General features: G+C 37.6%; 4 protein-coding genes and 1 long non-coding RNA gene across 5 annotated transcripts in view; 4 read left to right on the forward strand and 1 right to left on the reverse strand.

Moving 5' to 3' along the window:
* Positions 1–1,058: 1,058 nt before the first annotated feature.
* Positions 1,059–3,364, reverse strand: LOC104803213 (probable WRKY transcription factor 70). The gene is made up of 3 exons (XM_010527114.1): positions 2,793–3,364; positions 2,232–2,333; positions 1,059–1,702 (listed from the first exon to the last, which is right to left on the reverse strand). Exons 1-3 carry the CDS (start codon positions 3,185–3,187, stop codon positions 1,183–1,185), a joined length of 1,017 nt encoding a protein of 338 aa, XP_010525416.1. The 5' UTR covers positions 3,188–3,364; the 3' UTR covers positions 1,059–1,182.
* Positions 3,365–6,064: 2,700 nt separating this feature from the next.
* Positions 6,065–8,583, forward strand: LOC104803214 (rhodanese-like domain-containing protein 7). Its single transcript, XM_010527115.1, has 5 exons — positions 6,065–6,482; positions 6,786–7,037; positions 7,145–7,243; positions 7,604–7,900; positions 8,058–8,583. Exons 1-5 carry the CDS (start codon positions 6,072–6,074, stop codon positions 8,436–8,438), a joined length of 1,440 nt encoding a protein of 479 aa, XP_010525417.1. The 5' UTR covers positions 6,065–6,071; the 3' UTR covers positions 8,439–8,583.
* Positions 8,584–9,110: 527 nt separating this feature from the next.
* LOC109116230 lies at positions 9,111–10,295 on the forward strand. Its single transcript, XR_002023751.1, has 2 exons — positions 9,111–9,227; positions 10,017–10,295. It is a non-coding gene; the product is annotated as an uncharacterized LOC109116230 (long non-coding RNA).
* Positions 10,296–12,212: 1,917 nt separating this feature from the next.
* On the forward strand, positions 12,213–14,105 carry LOC104803215. Its single transcript, XM_010527117.2, has 2 exons — positions 12,213–13,255; positions 13,339–14,105. The coding sequence occupies exons 1-2, from the start codon at positions 12,978–12,980 to the stop codon at positions 13,535–13,537; spliced, it is 477 nt and encodes a 158-aa protein (XP_010525419.1). The 5' UTR covers positions 12,213–12,977; the 3' UTR covers positions 13,538–14,105.
* A 4,507-nt stretch (positions 14,106–18,612) lies between these two features.
* Positions 18,613–19,131, forward strand: part of LOC104803216 (quinone oxidoreductase-like protein 2 homolog) — a 2,109-nt gene continuing 1,590 nt past the window's right edge. Inside the window, exons 1-2 of the mRNA XM_010527118.1 lie at positions 18,613–18,991; positions 19,087–19,131. Of these exons, the coding sequence (XP_010525420.1) occupies positions 18,657–18,991; positions 19,087–19,131 (380 nt within the window). The 5' untranslated portion in view covers positions 18,613–18,656. The remainder of the gene's footprint in view (positions 18,992–19,086) is intronic.

Below are 19,131 nucleotides of genomic sequence, written 5' to 3' on the forward strand. Positions count from 1 at the left end.
TTTAATGCTATGTATGGAGAACCGGGTTTAATAGACACGGTTTAACAAAACTGGTTTGTAATAGTAAAAATTTCTGTCAAGTCCGAAACTCGGTCCTATAGACTTCAGGATTGAATTGGGCCATGTTGGTCCGTTCAAATTCTTTCATAAATTTATTTTTTCTTTTTTTATTAAGATTTTTATGAAAAAAATTATCGAACTTTTGAGCCGATATGAATCGGGCCCGAAATCCGATTTGAATCTGACCCGAAAGTCCGATTTTTTTCGGATCGAAAAATTTAGACCCGAAACCCAATATTTTTTCAAATGGGTTCCGGCTAGTCTTTGAGCTTCGAACCTAAATTCACACCCCCTGCATAATGTCCATAATCTAATAAATCAATGTCTAATAATTCCATGTCAGTTTCGTTATTACAAATATGGTCCCTGGTCCATTCCATCCCGCATGCATGTATCTGCGTGTTTATATATGTATGTAATTATGTATATATTATGTTGTTGTTCATATGTTCGTATCAGAGTGTAAGACAAGGCCAGGGCAATGTTCATCTTCTCTCCAGCGGCGGCATCGTCGACAAACGGCCGCGACCACCACCGAATCCACCGCGACACACCGGATAAGAAAGGACAGTCTAGGTCGACAAATAATTTTGCAGGGTAGAAATTATGGAATTTACTATTTTATTATGGTCTACGATCATTTATATATTTATGTGAAGATTGGTGGTACATAGATTTACTTGATTATTAAATTCGGCAAACACAAAAAGGAAAGAATTTTATTTTATTTTATTGTAATTCGTGTTACAAATTGTCACAAAACGGTTGGCGGTTTTTGCAATCCAAGGAATCAAATGTAACGAGATTCAGTCCCTTGGCCCAAGTGGGAGTTGCAGTCAATATACGTACATTGAATTTGTATGAACGTACATATATATATATATATATATATATATAACCACTATTAATTTGTGGACAAGCCTTGGGACATATATGGTGTTTTATTGAACAACAAAACACAACATAACCCTCATGTGGACATATGCTATATACCACCATTACGACGCAGTACCATCATCATCATTGCTCAGTAAAACGTTAATTAACGTTCTTGAAACATTTAATTTTACAATTTTTCGATCCATATAATTAGTTTCTAATTTTTTTTTTATTTCAATTTGCCTATACGCAATATGCATCGGAGGAGAAGGAAACCTGATCGGTGTCTCCAAATGAGAAATCACTTCTTCCAAACACCATGAAATCATCCATGTCGTCATCATGCACATAACGATTCATGAGCTCGCCATGTTCATCATCAAGAACCATGAAGTCTTGCCAGACCAACGACAAGTCTTGAAACTGGTTGCCATTCGTGTCTTCCTCCTTCACTTGACTACCAATGATCTTGCTGTCGTCGTCGTCTTCTTGTTTGTTATTACAGCCCTTGCTGCTACTTTGGTCGGTACCGGCAGTAGTTGTGATTACGACAGAAGAAGACCCACAATAAGCGTTTTCGGAATATTCCGTTACGATCTCTGAAGGTTCGATCATGGCCGTCACCGGGCTGTCCTCGTTAGGGTTACACGTGTGGTTTCCTATGTATGTGATCTGGAAGATTCCAGGGCGGTGTTCGAGTTTTTGGGCTTGCTTCACAGCCCTGCACCCTTGTGTGTACTTGTTTCTGCACCTAAAGTAGCTTCTGCAACATCAAGATGCATCATCTCTTATTAGAAACTATATGTCCGTACATATATATATATACACACACGCGCACACACATATACCCCTTTGGACCCGTGGGTGTCAACAAGATTGGTTCTAGACGAATTATGTATAGACTAAATATCATATGTTCAAACGGGTCCACGAGATATATAATTCCAACAAAACGAGTGGTTCGATCACTATATGTATATACATACATATTGGCTGACAGGTCTAATTGACACGTGTCCTGAGATTACATGATAAACATCGAAGATCTTATTGAAGCTGCAATTTTCCGATAAAAAGGCCAAAAACCTTGACAACAAAAGATGAACATGAAGAAACATATTTATGATTTGTAGCCTTTTCTATTATATATATATATATATATATGTATGTATCAATGTGTATGTATGTATGTGTGTAAATGCATATGTACAATCTCTTGTATGCTTACATATATGTATCCACATGTATACATCTACACATATATTATATATGTAAGGATGGATTATAAATACCTTGGGTATTTGGCATTAAGAATCTCCTTCTGACCATATTTTCTCCAAGCATGAGAGTCTTCAAGTGTGTTGGACTCCACTGTCCATGACTGCGATTTCCTCCTGCAATAACATAATAACGTAATTAAAACAGATCTAGTGGTATTATGCGTTGACCCGTACAAGACTCTACTTATGTGCTTAGGTTTCTAAAAGTAGATCTGGTGTCTGAACTCAGCCTGAGATTGCTATGCATGCGTCTCAAATCCGAACAAAATTAATCTAATCCATGTTTTCATTGAAATCTGAATTTTTCGAATATTGCTTCCTTTAAATGTATCATTTGTTTTCAAGGATGAATATGTGTATATATATACACACACACACACACGGGACTCCCTATTATTGTGACAGAGAAAGTGGATTCTATCACTTTTCCAAGAACCAATCATAACTGTGATTACATGTGCAAAAGATCCATCGAACAGTTGCCGAAATCCACCAAAAAAGACAACTGGATCCATCAAGCTCGATCTCAAAGAAAGGCGCCACAATGGAAAAAAAAAAAGAAGATCAACTTACTTTCTCTTGTAGCACCCTCTCTTGCCCTTGTCAACCACCGAAGGCCTCTTCCTACTTTCGCCGGAATCCTCACACCGTGCATCGGAAACCACCGTAATCGCCGCCATAGAGTCGCCGGAAGAAGCATTCCGGGAACCCTCCACGGCCGGGAGGACAGAGAGAGGCTCGAAAGAGCCCAAGACGGAGATGGTCTTGTCGAAAGAACCCAAGATCTTGAGCATGAGATCATCGGCCGGACCCGGACCCAGACCCGGAAACGATCCGGGTCGGGTCTGGTCGTGGGGGGAGCGAAGGTCGAAGGACTTCTTAGAGAGGAGAAGCTGAAGCTGGGTGGCGAACTCGTAGCCTTCGACAAGTTGCTCGACAACTTTTCGCTTTATGGCTTTAACGTCCATCGATCTTGTGACGGAAATGGAGTTTGGATTTCGCCTTTTTGGTGGGTTTTTGGATGAGTAAATGAGGAAGGTGAAAGCGTATATTATAGTGGGAGAGGTGAGAGAAAAAGATAAGATTTTTTTTTTGGTTCAGTAGAGAGAGAGAGAGACAAAGGTAAGGAGGAGAGAGATGGGGAAAGAGAGAGGAAAGGGGAGAGTAGTGGGGGAAGGGTAAAAATGGAAAGCTTAAATAATTAAATGAGTGGGGGTGGGGTTCGGGGGGGGATGGATTCATCCGCAACTCGATGAGTTGAACTCATGGCTTCTGAGGAGGGTATCGCTGACGTAAGATATATGACGTCATCCTTGCTTATGTTATGAGAGTGTTCGAATGGATTTTTAGGGTTTAACAGACCTCGTCGTCTTTTTAAGATTTAGTTTTTTTCGGTAATTTTATATAATTTAACTAATCTATATATAGAAATATATTTAATAAGTTAATATTATTGAATAATAATATTTGCAAAAGAGAATATGTTGCCCATAACCTAAAAAAATCCTTTGAAAATCCGTTACAAAACTTTCATATTTTGTTTCTTAACTTTAAATAAATTTAAATAAATTGTAATATAGATCACATGATATATAATATATGGACTATACTAATATGGTGGGTCCACTTTAGAATTTTCAAAATTCTAATGTAAATGTCACATGTATAATAGGCAGTAAAGTTTGGTAAAGTTGTAAACGTCGCAACCAAATTGTATAATTTTGTTGAGATTTTTACGAATCTATTTTATTATTCCATATTATTTTTGTAATATGTTTTTTTGGTAAATATTTTTGTAATATGTTAACAGAATAATTACACGATTCCAGATATTCACTCATTATATCTTCTTATGCTACATACAAATAAAGGCCGACAGATGCCAAACGCCCAACACCACCAAAATTATTTCATTGAACTAAAATTAAAATATTATTTGTCCCCAGATTATGATAGTGGTGGTCAATGGCAAAAAAAAAAACTTTAAAAATTTATAATTTGATCTAGGCTGAGTTGTCTTAATTAATGAAAATTTTAAATTAACCAGCCTCGATCACTGAACTGCTTCTAATCAATTATTCAGATATACTTGAAGTTGAAGATGATCTGTCATGAGTTTGAAATACAGCTGCTTTAATTTTTTTGGTTAACGTTATAAAAAATATTATATATTAATAACTGGATCAATTTGAACAAAATAAAAAAATGCATGCTTGTTGAGCTAGTTGCTTAAAATATATAATTACGATTGGATTAATTTAGGATTTATAACGAGAGTTGAATCCATCCATCACTAATTACCATGATTATATTTAGATTCAAATCCATTATATATATATATTGTTTTGTTACTATATTTGTAGTTACGGTCGTTTTCTGCCCTTTTTTTATTTGCAATTTCAATTCCATATTGTTGAATTTTAAATCATCATTAGCATTCACCACTCAATCCAAATCTATATCTCCATCCACTAGCGATGATTTAAAACAGGAGCGATCACATACATACATACGTACGTACGTACATACCCACACACATACATACATACGTACGTATAGGGCAAAGGCATACGATTGTCGGATAGTGGACGGCAAATTCCTCGTCAATGAAGTACATTCGCAATATTAAAGGTACAGAAAAGGAAAATGTTAGGAAAATCACATATACGTTGATTGAGATCGGATTGGGAAGTGATGAAATCTTTGAGGAGGAAAAATAAAATAAAATAAAACAACATATTCCAAAGTCTAGACGACGACCAATGGTAGGAATGCACGTTAAATTATTTGCAAATTGATTATAACTAAAAAGTCAAAAAAAAAAAAAAAATGGGGCTGAAACGAAACTGCTTGGAACATCACTCTCCTTTTGTCTCCTCATACGACAACATATTTCCATTTCGAACATCGCCAATTGAAATTTGCATCTTTTTCTTGTGAATATTTCGTATATGTATGTACTTCAATTTTTTTCTAGATATTATGTAACATATAGGTAAATAAAATACTATACTTGTATTAAGGAAAATATTATCATTAAGCTAGTAAATATTTTTGTAAGATAATTCTATCTAATATATATATATATATATTATTTCTTCATAAATAGAAATTACATAAAATTACTTTTTATTTGTTGATATTTTATTATTTACCTTCGTGATATATATATTTTTTCCCTGTAAACATCTTTATATTCTTATAATAAAAACTCGAATTGTATTTTCTTTTTCTCTACAATATATCTGTCTTCTATGATGCAATAGAGTGAAATGTTGATGCAAATTGCAATCCAAATGCGCATATAAATATACCAATCTAGATAAAGATATTGGGCCTTTTTCTACGCGAATTTAAATCAAAACAATGACTCCCGTTTTTTTCATGTAAAAAATGCATATTTAATTTATATATTTGATATGCATTCGCTCTTTTTCAAGCAGTGTTACTTTTCCTACGTTTGACACAAAGGAATTAATTAATTGCTTAACAAGCAAGTAGTTTTGGAAATAAATTAAAACTATATAAGAACATTTTTAACGTGTAGAATTACTATTCATTATTTGGATTTTTAACATTTGAACATTTATTTCGATACATCAAATCATAGCAAACAAAATATATTTTAATACTATTTCAAATCAAACACTTGGTTTAGGTCCGGGGTTAATGATATGCCGTTCCAGCCTTGGAGGAAAAAAAAAACTACCGGTCGGTCCATCTCAAATTGATTGAGGACACTCGTTTCTAGCCACGTGGCAGCTCGATGAGGGCAAAATCGTAATTTGAGTCAAGCCGAATTTAAGTACGGAAAGACCGCCGTTAGTTTAGCCCACAGAGTTGGGGACACTGATGCTAAGGTGTATCTGGAGATTTCCGCCGTCGCTCGCCGTCAGGATGCTCTCGCCGCCGCCGTCACAATCCTCCAGCGCCGGTGGCCGGAACCCTAGATCGATTATCGCGAGCTCGAATTCGGACTTCGCTTTTCCCAAATCTCAACCCCAGAATCTCGCTTGCTCTCGCAATCTCTCTCCGAAACCCACGGTAGCACTTCCAAATTCTGGAGCTCCCCGAAAAAGCATAGCGATGTCTACGCACTGTTCTTCCGGGAATGCTTTCTCAGGACCAACGCAAATTGGGGGTAAGCCAGAATCTGGGGAATCGGATTTGAATTCGCTAGTGGTGGTCTCGTTCTACAAGTTCGCCGATTTTCCGGACCATGCTGATTTGAGGAAGCCATTGAAGGAGCTCTGCGAGGAACTGGTATGCCATTGATTAGCTCATAATAGTCTACGATTTTCAATGCTTTTTATCCGCTTTTGAAAGATATAACCAACAGGAAAATCGAAAATAGGTGTCTTCGGACAAGTTAGTTTAGATTGTTGGAGAACATGTTACTTTAGCGCTTAAAGTTAGCAAATTTTCACTTTGTTGAACAATGTTTTCAACCGGTAATAGACACGCTTCGCTTAGTACTTCATTGCCTGTGTCATTGCCCCAAGTCACAAACATGAGAGAAATGGTATAAGCATCCTATTCTTGACCATTGAACTGATTTTTCACCAGCATGTTTCAGGTGGAATCATTTTAGCTCCAGAGGGGATCAATGGAAGCATCTGCGGGACACGGGAATCTGTGGAGAGAGTGTTGGCATTCATACAGAGCCATACCCATTTGAATGGGCTGAGGCGTGTGGAGACGCCCGTGACTCCTGAGCAAGAAGCCATCCATCATGGGCACAGTAGTAACTCTCCTCTTGCTGCTGGTGAAGATGCACCATTCAGATGGGACCATGTGAGGGTAAAGTTGAAGAAAGAGGTACTTGCCTTTTTGATTTATCCAGAATGCTCTATGTTTGTGGGGAATGTGTTTCTAGCTGGATCTGTCTAATGACTGAGCTGTTTTCTTCTTGTATGTTTTCGCAGATTGTTACACTTGGAATGCCCAGTGTTTCTCCGATTGAAAGAGTTGGAAAGTATGTGAGTCCTCAAGAGTGGAATGAACTGATCAGTGACCCGGAGACTGTAAGTTCTCTATGGTGTTGGTACATGTTTTATTGTTTAAATTCAATTGTTATACCTTGGCTGCAAATCTCTGTCTTTTATTCATTTTTCATCAGTGTAAGTTTGTTCTCTGCTTCAGAATCCAAATATAAATATGGCTTTTTCGTTTCTAAATTGAAAGGTTTATGGGATTTATTTGGTCTGATAGAGAATCTGATCCTACATTGTATTGCAAAAATATGCTTGTAGCACTTATTGTAATACTTGCCACAACCTACAAGCAGTATACTTCTTCTCGTTGATTCTCTAGCACAAAAATGTGTTCCCATGTAGAGCTACGGTATACGATCACTAAAGTCATCTGAGTTCTTTGTGTTTTAGGTGGTGATTGATGTGCGTAATACCTATGAAACTAGAATAGGGAAGTTTAAAGGAGCCGTTGATCCGTGTACCACAGCATTTAGGGATTTCCCTTCTTGGGTGGAGAATCAATTTCGGCTAAAAGAGAAAACGAATGAGGAACAGGTGAAACTGGAGAAAAAGGGTTCATCTGAGAGCACTGTTAAACAAGATGAAACACAAGACCAGAAAGTGTTGCCTCGGGTTGCTATGTATTGCACTGGAGGAATTAGATGTGAGAAAGCTTCAAGTTTTCTTCTAAGCCAAGGTTTTAAAGAGGTAAAAAAAAAACCCTGCATCTGAATAAGTTTTCCGGTTTCTCTCCCTGCCCGTGAAAGCCCTGTAAATCCAAGTCTCAATTTTTTACCGTGCTATGTATATATGGTTTGTTTGTGCATACATGTGAACTGTTGATAGAACAAACAATATATTTCAGGTGTATCATCTGAAAGGCGGGATCTTGAAGTACCTGGAGCAAGTCCCGAAAACAGAGAGCTTATGGGAAGGCGAGTGCTTTGTGTTTGACAAGCGTGTATCGGTCGAACACGGTCTAGCTCAGGGGACCCACAAGCTTTGCTATGGATGCAAGCAGCCTATCAGCGACGCTGACATGGAAGCTCCGGAATATGAGTATGGAGTTTCTTGCCCATACTGTTACTCCGAGAAATCGGAAGAAGAAAAAGAGAGGGCGAGAGCAAGGCAGAGGCAGTTTGAGACGTGGGGAGTTATTGGTGGCCCTGATAAAGGTATGAGACCTGCTGCCAAACCCGATAGCCCAAGGAGGACGAGCAATGCAAAGCTTTCTTCTTCAATATGAGAAAGTTCAGATCTTTGGAGATTGGGAAGCCATTTTAGTTAATTCTTGAAGCCTTGGTCTTTAACGTTTGTGCCTTCTCTTGCCAAAATCATTGTCCTGTTGAGGAGTTTACAAGTCTAATGGAAGAATTACAGTTGTTTTTATATTTTGATAATACGTTTACTTGATCCCATCAAATTCTTTAATGGATCAACTAAAGACTTTCTGAAGTTCAATTTTTGCACAACCAAAACAGCACGTTGTCCACTTGAATAGATGCAGGACGGCATGCAGTGCGAGAAACGTGAAGGATTACGCAGTTCCAAACTTTTGCTTAACTAAAACGGCATGTTGTCCCCATGATTAGACGCAGGACGGCATGAAGTGCGAGAAACGGGAAGGGCTAGGTTTTCTTTGCCTCTTTCGACAATCGCGAGTAGGCAAAGATTCGTCTCTTCTCCTTAATTATCGTCACTTTGTACAGCGATCTTGGTTGACTCGATCTGATTGCGAGAGAGAGAGAGAGAAGCGAAAATGGCAGGAGGAGCGATTTCCAATTTCGTGAGGTCAATCCGTACCCGCTCAACGGACATCGGGGCCGCCGCTGGTTGGGGCGTCGCCGCCGGCGCCACCGCCATATGGCTCCCCCCGGTTGACTCGATCTGATTGCGAGAGAGAGAGAGAGAAGCGAAAATGGCAGGAGGAGCGATTTCCAATTTCGTGAGGGCAATCCGTACCCGCTCAACGGACATCGGGGCCGCCGCTGGTTGGGGCGTCGCCGCCGGCGCCACCGCCATATGGCTCGTCCAAGTACGCCTTCGTTTTTCTCCCCTTTCTGATTCGGTCTTTCTTCAGATCTGTTGTGCCTGTATTTGATTCTGTTGCTGATCTATCTCGATTACCTCTGTTGTTGCTGTGACTGTTCGAATCCATGCATGGTTTTCATCTGCGCACATAGTTTATCTCCAAGGCAATCAATCAATCCCTCTAGGAATTTGAAAGGGAAGGATATAGGCAGATTTGAGTAGCAGATCCTTTGTTGAGATTCATCGACTAGTTATCCTCGTGTAGATGAACGAAGGGGAGGTTATACAATCAATGATGTATTTTTCTGGATTAGTAAATTGACGGGATCATTTCATTATCATATGATGATAGCACATTGTTCTTGGCCCTCAGCATTTTGCTCTGCACATACTCTTGAATATTTTCTATTTCTTAGTTTGATTATGTGATCACCTCTTTGATGATGTAGATGGAATCCCCATCCTCGAATTGTAATCGAACTAATCCCACCCTAATTCATTGCTCAATGCTCACTCTGATTTCTTCCTGGCTCGTATCTTCTCCTTCACTGCGTTGCTTTTATATTCTAAATCTTAAGCTTCCTTGATGTAGATATTTGTCAGATAACTTATGAGATATCTATACTCTTTGTTTTTCAACTTGTTTATCAAAGTTTGGGATTTGAGGAAACAAAACCAGCTTCTATCACTCTTTCACCCTGGCATCAAATGGTGGTTGGGTGAATTGATATCCTCTGTTCTGTCTTCTCTGTCTTATGGATTTATTCTTCTGACATGTTATTCATCGTCGCAGCCATTTGATTGGATAAAGAAGACGTTCTTCGAGAAGCCAGAGCCAGAGGGTAACTGAGGGAAGGCACGGCAGGAGCAAAGAAGTTTTTCGGGTTTTTTGCATCTTTTCTTGGGGATGTCAAAGACACGCATGAACCCAGATGAATAATGAATTTTGTTTTTCTCCTCACTTTGTGATTGTGGTTTCATTTCATTACCAACGCAGACATCTCTTCTCAATGTTATGAGCCAAAACAGATTTGCAAATTCTCTATGAAGAATGCGACCCATTTGCATTACAGTATTTATTTTACCATAATTACGTGTTGAGAGCCAAACCTAAGATTAAAGGCGCATTGTGAGTTCTTTCATTGTCGAGTTGCTTGCTTGTGGGGGCCCTGAAGACTATTGAACTGTTGTTGTTTTAGTTTCTGCCCCTCTTGTCATAATCCATGTAGGTTGCATAAGGACAAGGAAGAAAGCTACTTCCCATCTCTGTCTTTATGATGTTTTTGTCTGTTGAACAATTAGACAGAAACTAAACCAGTAGGATTATTATCTTCCAGCTTAATTGGAAATGCGTAGTTAGTGGATAGTGGATACAGAAGAGAGACCATGGTGAGGGCCTTGGTCCACGTGGGTTGATGGGTTTGTGAGGATTGAGAACCATCCAATGACCAAAGCTTGATCACTTACAAACATCCTCGAGCATTCTACAACGGCGGAAACGTTCTCTTAAGCTTCACAATTCGTCAAAACTACCTCTATATTATATACACATGCACACACTAGTGCTACTATCATGAAACTTGATGACTTGAACATGTTTTGATATAACACCAGCCAATGGGCAAATTTTCTAAAATGCACGACCTGCGTCGCATGAATTTCAGGCATACACCAGCAAAACAAGGACGAAAAATTTTAACAAATTGTACACCATTATTTTACCAAAATTACTTAAATATCCATGTTTTGAAAAAGTCAAAAATACCCTCAAAAGTGAAATTAAACACACGTGGACTTTTTATTTGAAAAAGTACTTTTGCCCCGAAACTCTCGTCCGTCATCTCTCCCCTTCGCTTCCTGTTATATCGTTCCCTTTAGGGCACCTCCTTTGTTACAGATTTTTGAGCTTTTGGAGCGATTTTTGCGTCATTTTTTTGGGGCGATTGATGGAAAAATCTGCTTATAAGGTACAATAGCTATAAATCCTAATCAATTTCGTCTATTATCATTCCATTTTTAAAATTATATGCTTTGATATGGGTGTAGGGTATGAAATCCGAAAACTGATTTTGGGTTTAGGAAATGATGAATGTTGTTGGTTTTTACAGAAAAATGGATGGTATTGAAGATTTGTATACATGTGTGTGTGTAAGGTATGATGGTATTTGGGAAAGAAATGAAGATGGATTGTATGAATGGAAAAGAGATGAAGATAAAACCAAGACAATATGCATTTGTAACAAAACAAGTGAAGTGACACATGATGTGCTTATGGGAAGTGTCTGTTGTCAGCTAAATGTTGGCTCAGAAGAGCCAAATTAAGTTTCATACCAATAGTTATGGACGGTAATCGACCAGAATATATAGTCGATGATATGGGGGTTAAATCTTTTATGTTTAGCAAAATCAATGGGAGACGAGGATGGTTATATGTTGAGTGGAAGGATCTTGATGCAAACCTTGAATCTCATACTTGTGTAGGTGAAGTTGAGGTAGGAGTTGATTTTCATTGTGAAAAAGGAAAAGGGGTTATTAATGGTAGGTGTTTAGTTGTTGATTCTATGTTGAGAGAAGAAGAAAAGGAACAAAATCTTGTTGAATGAACGGATGATTCGTATGGGGTTGAGCATGAGACTTTGCATGAAGATATACGACATGAGAATGAAATGATTGTTACAATTGAGGATATTACGACTGAGTTAGGTGAAGCAGTGGTTGTTACGACTGGTGATATTGCAGTTGAAGATACGACTCAGTTTGGTAATGAATTGATTATTGCAACTGGTGATATTGCAGTTGAAGATACGACTGGGAATGATTGCCAAAGGCATACAAAAGGCTACGAAGGTTTCTCATTCGAAGATAGATTGGGTTTTACCGTGGGTAAAGAGTTTGTGAATAAAGATGACTTAAAAATGAAGGTAATGAAAGCTTCACATGATGCATGCTTTGGATACTACGTATACAAAAGGCTACGAAGGTTTCTCATTCGAAGATAGATTGGGTTTTACCGTGGGTAAAGAGTTTGTGAATAAAGATGACTTAAAAATGAAGGTAATGAAAGCTTCACATGATGCATGCTTTGGATACTACGTATATAAGTCAGAACCACATTTATGGGAAGCAAGATGTTGATTTCGAAGAAAAGGTTGTATGTGGAAAGTGCGAGCAGTGGTTAAAAAGAAATCTGAGAATTTTATGGTTACGAAGCATGTGAATATTCATACATGTTCACCGGTGCTACAATCAGAAGAAAAAGAAAGGAAAACAAAGGAAGGAAGTGTAGAGATGGTTGTAGCGTATCTGAAAAGGCATTATGCGGGTCAAGTTGATCTTCCAAGAGTGAAAAGAATAATGTCTTTGGTAAGTAAAGCTTATAAATGCAAGATGTCTTATATTATGGCATGGAGAGGGAGACAACAAACTCAAAATGCTGTTTGGGGAAATCCGGTGGAGAATTATAATAGGCTTCCGAGTTATTTTCATATATTGAAGGAAAAAAATGAAGGTACGATAGCGGATATACAATTGGAAGATGACGGGAAAACTTTTAAGTATGTTTTTTTTTGCTTTGGGTGTTTGTATCAAAGGGTGGTGTGCAATGCGGAAAGTGATTGTCGTAGATGCGACATCTCTTAAAACAGCATATAAAGGATTCTTGATTGTCGCCACAGTCCAAGACGGTAACCGAAATTTGTATCCTCTAGCTTGGGGGATAGTTGATACAGAAAATGATGCTTCATGGAATTAGTTTATGAAAAAATTGGTAGAAGTGATTCCTGATAGTAATGACATGGTTATGATCTCCGATCGACATCAAAGCATATCAAATGATGTTCGTGATGTGTACAAGAGAGCTAAACATGCATATTGTGCATATCATATCTCCCAAAACATCAAGACACTAGTGAACAAAGGAGTACGAGGTAAAAGGAACAAAAATGGAGATAGTGTTGCTGGGATGTTCTATAAATGTGCTAAGAGTTACACAGAAAAAGAGTTCACAATTCTGTGGGGTGAATTCTGTGACAGGTGCGACTTGATTACAGTGTAAATATTGTTGGATTACGACCGATATAAATTTTTGAACAGCTTTTGAATGTTTTTATGTACAGGCTTTCGAAAGTTGTTGAATATTTGAAGAAGAGTGTCGAACCTGTTAAATGGGCAAGATGTTATTTTCCGGGAGAAAGATACAATCTATTGACAACTAATGGTGCGGAGACAATCAATTCTGTATTGAGGAAGGCGAGAAGGTTACCTTTGCTCGGTTTGATTAACGTGATTGTGGATAAAACAGTGGAATGGTGGTGAAAACGCAGGGCATGCGCATTTTCAAGTACACAACAACTAACACCATATGTGGAGAATGAATTGCATAAGCGGTATAGAACTTCTAAGGTATTTACTATTCGAAAGATAAATCGCAATTGGAAAGAATACGAAGTCACTGATGATAGTGGGAAAACATATTTCGTTGATCTACAAAAGAAGTCTTGCGATTGCAGAGCTGGGATGTTGATAAATATCCATGTTCTCATGCAATAAAAGTTGTGCATGAACATGGTGAAAAAGACAAGTTATTTGACTATTGTTCACCATACTATACAAGGGCAATATGGGAATGGACGTATGTTGATAGCATATATCCAGTATCTGATATTTCTCATTAGAATATCCCTGAGCATGTAGCAGAGATGAAAGTGGATCCTCCTATTTTAAGACAACGAGGTGTTGGTCGACCGATAACGAGTCAAATCAAAAGTGCCGGAGAAAAACGGCGAAAGAAAAGAAGATCAAGGATGAATCCATGTGATTCAGAGGAGTCGAATGTGACACAGTCAAACAAAAGGAAGAAGACGGGAAAAGCAATGGAGATACAGTTAGGAGATGAACTGCGACCTTTTGGACTTGAAAACAAAATCTTAGAAATTTATTTATAAAAAAGTATTCTTTATTTGTAAAAAAACAACGTGTGTTCTTTATTTATAAAAAAACAACATATGAAAAAAGGTAAAAATGATCAACAACAAGTTTCGTTTTGAACATAATTAGAAAGGTAAATAAAAAAAATAATTTAGAAAAACCAAAATCTGACATGTCAAAAAAGTAAGTTTTTGTCTTATTATAAACCAAAACTAATATTTTGCAATTTAAATGCAGATACATTACGATTTTTGAAATTCGATGATAATGTCCAAAAAAAGGTTAAATAAAACGAGTTTTAATTTACAATTCATATATATGAACTTAATATTGTCTTCTTAAGTGGAAAAATTGAGTTTACAATCAAATTTTAATATTTTTATGTAAAATCATCAACTTTGGATCAAACCACATCATAATCTTTCTTACACATATAGGAGTGTTTTCTAATTTACATGACAAAAAATTTAAAAATCTTTATTTTCTTAATTTATACCTATAAAACATTTTATAACACTTATTTGGTATGTTTTCGTCATTTATCGACAAAAAATTTAGTAAAATTTACGAGTATATATATTAATACGACTACTGTAAGTCGTATTTAAGTTACAGTTATACATATTTTCGCAATAGAATTTTTAACATGGGTCCACGTGTCAGATGATTACTTTGACTTTTCTTCCATCAATAATGACTTACTTTTTCATACTGCGACTTACTTTTTTGTTGCCACTTACTTTTTAAGATTCTGACTTACATTTTCATATTGTGATTTAATTTTTAATATCGCGACTTATTTTTTGAAAAAAAAGCAACTACTCTATTACGACTTACTTTTTAATAAATCGCAACAGACGTTTTTCATAAATTACGATTTCCAAATTAACCAAATCAACATGTCTTCAAGTAATACAAAATACCATAACATTAGACCTAATAAAAAAATACCAAAATAACATAATGTCTTACAAAACAACATAACATAAAACAACATTAAACCTATTTCAAATGTCTTCAAATAGAAAATACCATAATATGATAAAACCAAGTCCAGGTCATGTGATAAAACCAAGTTCAAGTCATATTTTCTCAAACCAAACTCATGATTTTTGTCCATGACCTCTACCTCTTCTACCTCTTCCTCGACCTCTAACGATTCCACCCTTCGAATTGATAGACGTCAAAGTATCCGCCTATGGACTCAATGTTTTACCTGATATTTTTTTTGCCCTTTTAATTCTCTCGCTTGGTTTTCTTCCAACAACTCTAATCTCTTGGTCTTCTTTCTCGGGCTCTCCTTGGTCTTCTTTCTCGCGTTGTCCTTGGTCTTCTTTCTCGGCCTGTCCTTGGTCTTCTTTATCGGGCTCTCCTTGATCTTCTTTCTCGGGCTCTCCTTCTTCTGCTTCTTTCTCGGGTTGTCCTTGGTCTTCTTTCTCGGGCTCTCTGTGTTCTTCTTCAGATTTATTATCACCTTTTTCTTCTCCTTCTTCAGCATCTTCATCGCATTTTTCCTTTCCTTCTTCAGCTTCTTCATCACATTTTTCCTTTCCTTCTTCAGATTCTCCGCTAACTTCTTCTTCAGTTTCTTCAGATTCCTCATCACCTTCTTCAACTTTATCGGTATCTCCTTTATCAACTTCCTGTTCAACTTCTTTTTCAGATATATCAGCACCTTTTTCCTGTCCTTCTCCAGATTCTCCACCTTCTTCTTCAACTTCTCCAGCAGATTCTTCAACACTTTCTTCTTCATCTGTTTTCGTATCTTTTTCTTCTTCTCTTTCATCTTCTCTTTTATCTTCTTCTGCATCTTCAGTTCTTCTCGGTATATCAAAGACAACATTTCTTTCCGATAGATCAATCATAACCTCAATTGGATCCTCAGGAGTCATCTTATGTCTGGCGGAAGTCTTGCCCTTTTCATTCATTGACAAGTTCTCATTTATCTTCTTCATCAATAAGTCCATTCTAGCTTCAGCTTCAAATGGCGAGTCGTACTTACCTGCTGCGATCATACCGGCAATAATCAATTTCTTCATATATTCACCTTGGCCTTCAATCGCTTTCTGCAAGTTGGTTTCAGTCTCAACCAATTTTTGACCCAAAAACTGAATCTTTCATTTCATTTGTCTCACTTCAACCCTCAATTTGTTCAAATCTCGACTTCTTACCTCCTTCTTCTTCTTCTTCTTCTTCTTCTTCTTCTTCTTCTTCTTCTTCTTCTTCTTCTTCTTCTACATCATTATCGGTTACTCGTCTTTTCCCTTTATCAGTTTTTTCTCTCTTTTTATCCCACTTCCGAGGTGAAGCAGGTGGTTTCCTCTTCTTTTGCTGAAGCATCATTGGTACTTCAACTCGAGATTTCACATCAGCCTCGAGTATATCCTTCCATTTCACAGATTTTGGATCCTCAATCAAATGAGCAATCCAACTATCAACCACCACATCAAAATTATCTTTGATTTCCAAACCATCAAGCAAAGATGTTTCACCATGTTCTAGGAACAAAATGCTCGCAATATCCTGAAAAAAGAAATTGTTCAAACTTAATTCGAGTTTAAAAGCCTATACCTTTTTAACATCGCTAACACTTTATAACCCTTAGTAGAAACAAACCTGTGTCCTGCCGATCATTGTTAATCCTTGTTTGATACCATATTTTTTTTTCCGGGATGAAACATCTCTTACACATCAGAGGACATGTTTCTGTCACATTACCCTCCGGTCTCACTACGTTATACCATCCACCAGAACGAAGTTTAAGAATACATTCGAACGACAACATCTGCAAAATCAACCACAAATTATTAATAATCAGATTCTTCAACAACTTTGTATTAATTTAAATGACTTACCGTGAGTGGAATTATAAATCCTGGTAAGTTCCATTGATTGACTGGTTTCCGATGCTTGTTCAAATAATTTAGAATAAATCCATGAATAAATTTGAAGGTGAACGTTCCCCAAGGGAATTGTTCACAATCCTCGACGCTATTAACAATCCTCAACAACAACGGATTGACGTATTCTGAATGTTGATGTCCAATCACATAGCTAAGAAGCAAGAGATACGCCATCTTCAATCTGTCTTCCTTGTCATCCTTTGTCAATTGCCCAAATTTATCCATCACATCTCCTTTCGTAACCTTCTCAAAGCTGTCTTGACCAAAATATTTTCTATAGAAATCAATCCCTCCATATTCCTCCAAATTTTCTGGTAATGGAGAACACTTTATGCCGCTGAGAAGAGCATGCTCCCACAACGAGTATCTAATAGGACAGCCGTTAATGACGAACCATAACTCATCATCTTTCTTCCTCTTCACTGTCCGATGAATACCTCATTTCCCCCTCAGTCAAATACTTCTCCAAATAATTCTACTGCTTCTATATGAAAACATTTTGATGACAACTTCACAACAATCTTGTTCATGTCATCGAATTCATAATAGAATTCTGTTTTCGGTATATCATACATCTGCAATAACACACATATTCATTAAATATATAACAGATTTCGTAACTTATTCACTACCATTATGTATTAGCTACTTAGTATCAGACACTTTCCAAATTTTAAGTTGCAATATAATTACAACAAAAATTCATAACTCGAATGAAAACTGAACTCACTATTATTACTTATTTACTACTTCGTATCAGCCAATTCGCAAAATCTAATTAAATTACAATCTGAATGATTTTTTATTTACTACTTCGTATCAAAGACTATTCAAATTTTATGTTTTAATCTTCTAAATATTTGAATGAAAGTTGATTTCGCGTTTTGTATTTTATTCAGATAAAATTGTTTTTAAAATGTAAACCTATTTTTTATACAAATTTAATTTAAATTCAAACTCAAATCGAAATATCTTACATGTGTTTAAAGAGAAGCTTTCGTTGATTTTTCAGGAGAAGCATCTGGGCCAGTAGAACAACCTCCCTCACTCGACGATCGAGACTCCATTTCCTTCGTTCGTCTTTGGTCTAGATACTTTGCGTTCCTTCGTTCTTGTCTTCCTTCCTTCGATTATCGGTTTCACTTTCAGTTGAACCTCCCGAATTTATCGATTTCAGACGGTTGAAAAGATGACACCCTTCGTCAGAAGAAGCAACATCTTCTTCTTCGATTTCAATCGAGTGAGAAGAAATGACTAGGTTGCTTGATTCCTGGCTGGGTTGTTCGATTTCTGACGGGATTGCAAGATTTCCGGCGAGTCGCTCGATTTCCGGTTGAGTCGCCTTCTGCGTCTCTCTCTCTTTTCTGTGACGGTAAAAAGCTAGGGTTTTGTTTTTTTAGATTTCTCCCCTTTTTACCATCTTTATCGATAGATTTTAGGGTAATACTTATACGTGCACACATCCGTTTTTTCATTAAGGGGTTTAGGGTCATTTCCAATTTTTTTTTAAGGGTATAGAAGTCAAATTGTTTATATTTTTCAGGCGTACCTGTAATTATTGCGACGGACATACTGTATTTGAGAAAAAAGGCCGTGAGGCGAAAATGGAGGCGTTGGTATGTAGGAAATTGGGCGATCCGGCGGAGACGGAGCCGGGGAGTGAAGAATCGCCGGTGGTGGTGAGCAAGAACCAACCGATCCCGCCTCTGGATTCCGACACGGCGGGTCGGGCCACGAGCCTGAATTACGCCAATTACCTTCAGATTCAAGGCAAGTACCAGGAGAAGCCTCCGTTGCCTTTCGTCCCTGGCTCCGATTACTCTGGAACCGTCGACGCCGTCGGTCCCTCTGTCACCAAGTTCCGTCCCGGCGATCGTGTCTGCTCCTTCGCCGCTCTCGGCTCCTTCGCTCAGTTCATCGTCGCCGACCAATCTCACCTGTCTCCATTTCTCTCTCTCCCTCTGTACATGTATATATTTGAACCGTCGTATATCGTATATGTGTATGTTCATATCTGTTTTGGGTTCCGTTCAGATTCCCAGTGCCCGATGGATGCGACATGGTGGCTGCAGCCGCTCT

Source organism: Tarenaya hassleriana, unplaced genomic scaffold (genome assembly GCF_000463585.1).
Source record: "Tarenaya hassleriana unplaced genomic scaffold, ASM46358v1 Cleome82, whole genome shotgun sequence".
Classification (NCBI taxonomy): Eukaryota; Viridiplantae; Streptophyta; class Magnoliopsida; order Brassicales; family Cleomaceae; genus Tarenaya; species Tarenaya hassleriana.

Excerpts from the sequence above, each read along its gene's own strand:
- LOC104803213 (XM_010527114.1), bottom strand. The coding sequence starts at position 3,187 with ATGGACGTTAAAGCCATAAAGCGAAAAGTTGTCGAGCAACTTGTCGAA. Across the intron at positions 2,334-2,792 it reads AGAGGGTGCTACAAGAGAAA|GAGGAAATCGCAGTCATGGA; the intron begins GTAAGTTGATCT and ends ATGTTATTGCAG. Across the intron at positions 1,703-2,231 it reads CTTAATGCCAAATACCCAAG|AAGCTACTTTAGGTGCAGAA; the intron begins GTATTTATAATC and ends TTGATGTTGCAG.
- LOC104803214 (XM_010527115.1), top strand. The coding sequence starts at position 6,072 with ATGCTAAGGTGTATCTGGAGATTTCCGCCGTCGCTCGCCGTCAGGATG. Across the intron at positions 6,483-6,785 it reads AGGAGCTCTGCGAGGAACTG|CATGTTTCAGGTGGAATCAT; the intron begins GTATGCCATTGA and ends ATTTTTCACCAG. Across the intron at positions 7,901-8,057 it reads TAAGCCAAGGTTTTAAAGAG|GTGTATCATCTGAAAGGCGG; the intron begins GTAAAAAAAAAA and ends AATATATTTCAG.
- LOC104803215 (XM_010527117.2), top strand. The coding sequence starts at position 12,978 with ATGAAAAAATTGGTAGAAGTGATTCCTGATAGTAATGACATGGTTATG. Across the intron at positions 13,256-13,338 it reads TGGGGTGAATTCTGTGACAG|GCTTTCGAAAGTTGTTGAAT; the intron begins GTGCGACTTGAT and ends TTTTATGTACAG.